Source organism: Palaemon carinicauda, chromosome 26 (genome assembly GCF_036898095.1).
Source record: "Palaemon carinicauda isolate YSFRI2023 chromosome 26, ASM3689809v2, whole genome shotgun sequence".
NCBI classification, from domain to species: domain Eukaryota; kingdom Metazoa; phylum Arthropoda; class Malacostraca; order Decapoda; family Palaemonidae; genus Palaemon; species Palaemon carinicauda.
In genome coordinates, this window is record NC_090750.1 from 66,412,218 (window position 1) to 66,419,717 (window position 7,500).

The 7,500-nt window shown below is 35.7% G+C and overlaps 1 protein-coding gene across 1 annotated transcript; it reads right to left on the reverse strand.

Moving 5' to 3' along the window:
- Window positions 1–1,539: 1,539 nt before the first annotated feature.
- LOC137619959 (trichohyalin-like) lies at window positions 1,540–2,730 on the reverse strand. The gene has a single exon (XM_068350240.1). The coding sequence runs from the start codon at window positions 2,728–2,730 to the stop codon at window positions 1,540–1,542; it is 1,191 nt and encodes a 396-aa protein (XP_068206341.1).
- Between the last annotated feature and the right edge of the window lie 4,770 nt (window positions 2,731–7,500).

A 7,500-nucleotide genomic window follows, 5' to 3' on the forward strand; every position in this document is an offset into this window, starting at 1 on the left:
ACGTTGTCAAGCAAGGGGGCCGGGGAGACCCATCGCTGCCAAAGAGCAACTGACGAGAAAATCAGTTGTTGCTTTTTGTAGTGAAAGTCAAATGACGATGGTCAGCGAGATGGAAAAAAAGGAAGCGTTAAGGGCAGTAAAGTTAAAGGCCAAAAAGTGGGTGCAGATCGGTTAATCTGATATAATAAAGATTTCCTAAACTTTTATATAAGCCTACTTTTTAACCTTTTATTTTCGCTCTCACTTCCCCTTTTTCCATCTCACTGACCATCCTCATTTCACTTTTACAACAAATACTGACAGCTGATTCCCCCTGCGTTCTCTTCGGAAGCGAAGGGTCTCCCCGGTACCAATGCTTGGCATCATATCATGAACTTCATAATCCGTCTTCACCACCAATTAGTTCCAGCAGTTCTGAATCCTCTTAAATCCACGAACAGTCAGCAGCGACTAATCGAAATAACCAGTAACGAGTTTCAATAACTGATTGTTCTTCAAGAAAACATTATGGAAAGATTTGAAAATTTTGGAAAAATAAGACTTGATTCTTTAAGTTTAGAAGTAAAACTTACGATGTGCTTTTGAAAAAATTAAGAAAAAAAAAGAGATGTGCATGCCTGTATTTGTATATTCTTCAAATAAAATATAACCAACTTTAGAACTTTTGTGTTTAATACCTGTAGAATAAGATACCATATTTTACATCATTGCGTTATCAAGTTCGCAATAGTCAATGATATGGAAGAAAAAGAGAGGAAGTGGTGGATGTATGTGAAGAAGTATGCTGAAGAATGTGGGATGGCGATGAGAGAAGTCAAGAGATGTACGAAAGAGGACATAAAGAAGAGAACAAGAGAATGGGACACAAGCAAATGGAAGAGTGAAATGGAGTGTAAGGAGAGTCTAATTTTGTATAAAAACTGGAAAAGTGAAATCAAGGATGAGGAAGTGTATGACAATACATTTTCGTCAATTTTATTATTCAGAGCAAGGACAAACTCATTGGGCTTGAATATAAAAAACAGACACCAAGATGGAAATATAAACTGTGTCTTCTGTGATGTAGAAGAAAATGCTAACCACTTTGTTATATTGCCCACAGTTTAGTGATATAAGAATAAAAGCAATTGAGCTCCAACAACCATACGAAGAAGATAGTGCACAAACAGTTAGAAAATTCCTTTTTTGTGAAGAGAATATTGAAAATAAGAAAAGTATACTACAACAAATGTGGATGAAAAGAGAAAAACTAGTGAAAATAAGGAACACACAAAACTAAAAGACACAGAGGCACCGTTGTAAAGGCTATGCCTCACACCAGAACCTGAACCTGAACCTGAACCTGATTGGGTCATTTCTGAATAAATATGGTCGTCAAGTGGGCGCAAAAAGCAAAGACTTTTCTGTGGTTAATGAAACAGAAAAATAATTAATATGATTTATTACAAATAATTCCTTTTACATATATATACAAAACAAATTTTAAAATACTAACAATGAATATTCCTATGAGAACTTAAAATGAAACTTTGATCCTTTCTATGGAGCCCCATTAAAGAGCTGTTGATCAGTCTCCATCAGGCCAAAGGCCACACCTTCGCGCCACCTCATGAGAAGAGAGATTTGTTGTTGGAGTCTTGTGTTTGTTTCCTCTTGTTGTTTCTTCTGCATCTTGACGTTTTCAAGGTCACGGAGACACTGCTCCTTCTCTCGTTGTAGCTGCTGCAGCTCATCTTGCAGTCGATTATTTTCTCCATCGATGGCGTTGGCTTTCTCTTTCATCTCCTGAAGACGGCCATCTCTCTCTTGCAGCAAAACATTTTGATCCCGGAGTCTGGTGTCCTTTTCTTGTAGCTGGTATTCCAGAAATTGCTTCGATTGAGAAAGGAATCTTACTTCTCTTTGTAGATCTTGAACTTTAAGCTGCATCTCTTCCTTGTCATTCTTGCAACGGTCGATTATCTCAGCTTGTGCCTGGATGTGTTTTTCCATCTCCATCTTTTCTTCAGTCATTTTACACAGATTCTCGTGCATCTTATCTGCAACAGTCTGTAGCTGAACGAGTCGGCAATTGCTCTCAGCCAAGTGAACAGTCAAACTCATCACCTGGTTATTCAAGTCATCATTTCTTTGGGCCAGTTCATCAGCATATTTCTGCACGTCTCTGTTTTCTTCTTTGATCTGAAGGAGCTTTTCTTCCAGTTCAGCCTTAGACCTTTCATAAGCCGCCATCTGCTTTCCCAAAAGATTCTTCTGATCCTCGAGGCAACGGATCTTGTCTTCCAAGGCCTGATGCTTCAACTGCTGCTTTGAAAATCTCAAGATATTCCCCACATCATCTTTCTTCTTCTTACAATCCTCTGTTTCTTCCAACTTGCGCTCCAGCTCCTGAATCTTTGTCATATTAACAGCAATCACATCCAGATTCTTTACTTGCTCTTGCAGTATGACATAGAGCTCCCGAATGTTTCTCTTCAAGTCTTCTTCTTCTTCTTCTTCTTCTTCATCAGTCTTTCGTCGCTTTCCTTGTCTCACAACAAATAAAAGAACTGCTCCAAGTAAAACAAAGAGAAGGGAATTGTCGATCCAGAAGACGTTGTCCTGACCATCACGGTTGACTCCAGCGAAGATGTACCGAAGAGGATTCCCGGAGGCTTCACTGAGCACGGCGACTCCGCAGAGAGCTGTGAAGGCCGAGTAAGGCCAAGTCTTTTCAAATAACTTATCCATGTTAGATATGTGATGAATAACGACGCTCACCTGTTTATATAGGATTCGATCTCCAGGTTTTATTTTTAAATTCTAGAAATTTCAGCAAATATTCGTTTCATAATATCAGATTAAAAGGGATTTTAATTTTTAAAAAAAAAAATATTAGAATTTGAACATATCTGTTGTAAAACGTTTAAACCACTTATCGTCCGTGCCTTAATTATACACTTACGTATATGTATGTAAACATTTTATATAAATGTATATATATATGTGTGTGTATGTGCGTGTGCAAGAATATGTATACATACACACATATAACTATATATATATATATATATATATATATATATATATATATATATATATATATATATATATGTGTGTGTGTGTGTGTGTGCTGGTGTGTATATATATATGTACATGTGTATGCATTATTATATAGCTACGTTTTCAATTATATATATATATATATATATATATATATATATATATGTGTGTGTGTGTGTGTGTGTGTGTGTTGGTGTGATTATATATGTACATATATCACTTTGTACCCTGAAGAAGTGTATGTAATACACGAAAGCGCTTGGTACCTGGTCTTTTCCTTTCCTGTTTCCTGTGGATTTTACCCTTTAATATATGTCACGTGCAGTTTTGTGACTGATAAGTAATATATATATATATATATATATATATATATATATATATATATATATATATATATATATATATATATATATATATGTATATATATAAATATATGTATATATATAAATATATATATATATATATATATATATATATATATATATATATATATATATATATATATATATATGTACATATATATATAATGTATACATTTATTCTATAATCATACATACATACATATATTATATATACTGTATATATATTCTATAGTTATATATATACAACAACCATTGCAGCTGTTTCTAGTCCAATGCACGTCCTCAAACACGTCCCTTTTTATGCCAGGGGTTTGGTTAATTTCGTTATAACTAAGACATTTCTTTTCTGTGACTGACTCGAGATTGATATCTTTTTCTAACCTGATTTGTTTTTACTCAAGATTTTATGTGTGGAACTTAGACTCTGGTCAAGACTGAGCTCTGTGTATGAGTAACTCTTTTGCAGTAATATTCCTCAGGCTACTGAGAGCAATATCAAATATGCCAGTCATTTCTCAAAGCATTTTTTACTTAACATAAAAATGGACAACCTTCCACAGTCCCAAAAAACATTAAGCTTTTACCTTTAGTCTTTCAGCCTTCATCGCTAAAAGATCTTAAGTCTAAAATTGCACCAACGCAGGAAATTGAGAAGAAAAGGTAATCCAACTATGATTCTAAAATATAGAAATTCATGTGACGACATTTTAGGAATTTTTTCGAATTGGGGAATATTAGGAGTGTGTAGTGACCACAGTTAGCAAGGTCTATGGAGGAAAGGGACCTTGACAGTAAGTCATCTCATTTTGCCCTTTATCTAGATAAACGACATTTAGAATATGCTGTCTTTAGATGAAATATATATAAAGTTCTCGTCTACAAATAAAAAAATTAATGGAAACTAAACATTCATTTAACGAAATTTTAAAAATGAAAACCAAATGGGTATGTACTACTTCCCTAATACACTTGAAATTTTACTTATATTAAATATTGTTTGCATAAAAATATCTCTTCGTATTGATAGAATCATTACAACATTTCATGAAAAGTCATCATGAATGCATCAAACACTCAAAATAACCTTACCCTCTTCCACCATCGCTAATCCAGCAACAATATACGTAGTGCACTCACCTGAAAATAAAAGAAATGAAACTTTATAAAATAAGATAATTAAAGATGAAACTAAGTAACATCAGAGAAAACACAAAAGCAATAAAACTGACACAACTGCAGCATGGCTGGCAGTTCAGTTCAAACCTACCAAACCTTCAACACAAAAGCCCTATCTCTTTCATTTCAAATCTACCAGAACTCTTATTCACCCCAAAAGCCCTTTCTGTTCATTTCAAATGTAACATCACTCTCATTCAACACAAAAACCATTTCTGTTCAGTTCAAATCTACCAACACTCCTATTCAACCCAAAAGCCCTTTCTGTTCAGTTCAAATCTACCAACACTCTTATTCAACCCAAAAGCCCTTTCTGTTCAGTTCAAATCTACCAACACTCTCATTGAACCAAAAAGCCCTTGCTGTTCAGTTCAAATCTACCAACACTCTTATTCAACCCAAAAGCCCTTTCTGTTCAGTTCAAATCTAACATGTCGCTCATTCAACACAAAAGCCCTTTCTGTTCATTTCAAATCTACCAACACTCCTATTCAACCCAAAAGCCCTTTCTGTTCAGTTCAAATCTACCAACACTCTTATTTAACCCAAAAGCCCTTTCTGTTCAGTTCAAATCTACCAACACTCTCATTGAACCAAAAAGCCCTTGCTGTTCAGTTCAAATCTACCAACACTCTTATTCAACCCAAAAGCCCTTTCTGTTCCGTTCAAATCTAACATCACTCTCATTCAACACTAAAGCCCTTTCTGTTCATTTCAAATCTGCCAACACTTTCATTCTACCCAGAAGCCCTTTCTGTTCAATTCGAATCTACCAGCACTCATTTAACCTAAAATACCTTTCTATTCAATTCAAATCTACCAACACTTTCATTCAACTCAAAAGCCCTTTCTGTTCTGATAAAATATGCCAACACACTTATTCAACCCAAAGGCCCTTTTTGTTCAGTTCAAATCTGCTACCACTTTCATTCTACCCAAAGCCCTTTCTGTTCAGTTCAAATCTACCAACACTTTCATTCAACCCAAAAGCCCTTTCTGTTCAATTCGAATCTACCAGCACTCATTTAACCTAAAATACCTTTCTATTCAATTCAAATCTACCAACACTTTCATTCAACTCAAAAGCCCTTTCTGTTCTGATAAAATATGCCAACACACTTATTCAACCCAAAGGCCCTTTTTGTTCAGTTCAAATCTGCCAGCACTTTCATTCTACCCAAAAGCCCTTTCTATTCAGTTCAAATATACCAACACTTATTCAACCCAAAAGTCCTTCCCGTTCAGTTCAAATCTATCAACACTTTCATTCAACCCAAAAGCCATTTCTATCCAATTAAAATCTAGCATCACACTCATTCCACCCAAAAGCCATTTCTGTTCAATTCAAATCTACCAACACCCATTCAACCTAAAAGCCCTTTCTGTTCAATTTAAATCTACCTACACTTTCATTCAACTCAAAAGCCCTTTCTGTTCTGTTCAAATATGCACAGAGTCTCATTCAACCCAAAAGCCCTTTTTGTTCAGCTCAAATTACCAGCACCCATTCTACCCAAAAGCCTTTCCGGTTTAGTTCATACAACCCAAAAGTCCTTTCAGTTCAATTCAAATCTGCCAACACTTACATTTCACCCAAAAACCCTTTTTGTTCATTTCAAATCTGCTAACACTCTCATTCATCCATAAAGCCCTTCCTGTTCAATTCAAATGTGCCAACCCTCTCATTCAACCCAAAAACCCTTTCTGTTCAATTCAAATCTCCCAACACTCTCATTGAACCCAAAGGCCCTTTCTTTTCAATTCAAATCTGCAAACTCATTTAATACAAAAGCACTTTCTGTTCAATTCTAATCTAGTAACACTCTCCTTCAACTCAAAAGCCCTTTCAGTTCAGTTCAAATATTTCAACACTCGTTCAACCCAAAAGCCCTTTCTGTTCAATTTCAATCTATCAGCAGTTTCGTTCAACTCAAAAGCCCTTTCTTTTCAGTTAAAACCTGCGAATACTCTCATTCAATCCAAATGCCTTTTCTGTTCAGTTCAAATATGCGAACACACTCATTCAGCTCAAAAGCCATTTCTATTCAATTCAAATATGCCAAGACTCATTCAACCCATAAGCCATTTCTGTTCAATTCAAATCTACCAACACTCACATGTTATCCCAAAAATAACATTTCTGTTTCATTTAAATCTTCTACAGAACCATGTAACCCGAAAGCCCTTTCTTTTCAGTTCAAATCTTCCAACACTCATTCAACAAAAAAAACCCTTTCTGTTCTATTCAAATCTATCTACACAACCATGCAACCCAAAAACTCTTTCTGTTCAGTTCAAATTTACCAACACTCATTCAACCCAAAAGCCCTTTTTGTTCCATTCAAATCTACCCACACAAAAATTTTACCCAAAAACTCTTTATGTTCCATTAAAATCTTCTACAGAACCATGTAACCCAAAAGTCCTTTCTTTTCAGTTCAAATATACCACCACTCATTCAACCCAAAAGCCCTTTCTGTTCCATTCAAATCTGTCTACAGAACCCGTTCTTTTCAGTTCAAATCTACCAACACTCATTCAACCCAAAAACCCTTTCTGTGCCATTCAAATCTGCCCACACGACCATTCAACCCGAAAACCCCTTTTGTTCAATTCCACCGCAAACCCACAACTGGTCCTCTGCCAACTACCCTACCCTATTCTATTCCATTCAACATCCAATACTGAACAGAACTACAACTCAATCCAGCAACTCGAATTCATTTACGAGGAAGAAATCCAGCATCATGGCTTTTGAAAGCCACAGAAAATAATATCGAAGTGGAGGGGGGGGGGCATTGGCATGCTAATCCCTCACTCCAAAGGTGAATGGAACAAAAACACAAAATCTCTCTCTCTCTCTCTCTCTCTCTCTCTCTCTCTCTCTCTCTCTCTCTCTCTTATCAGAGGTCCTATACAA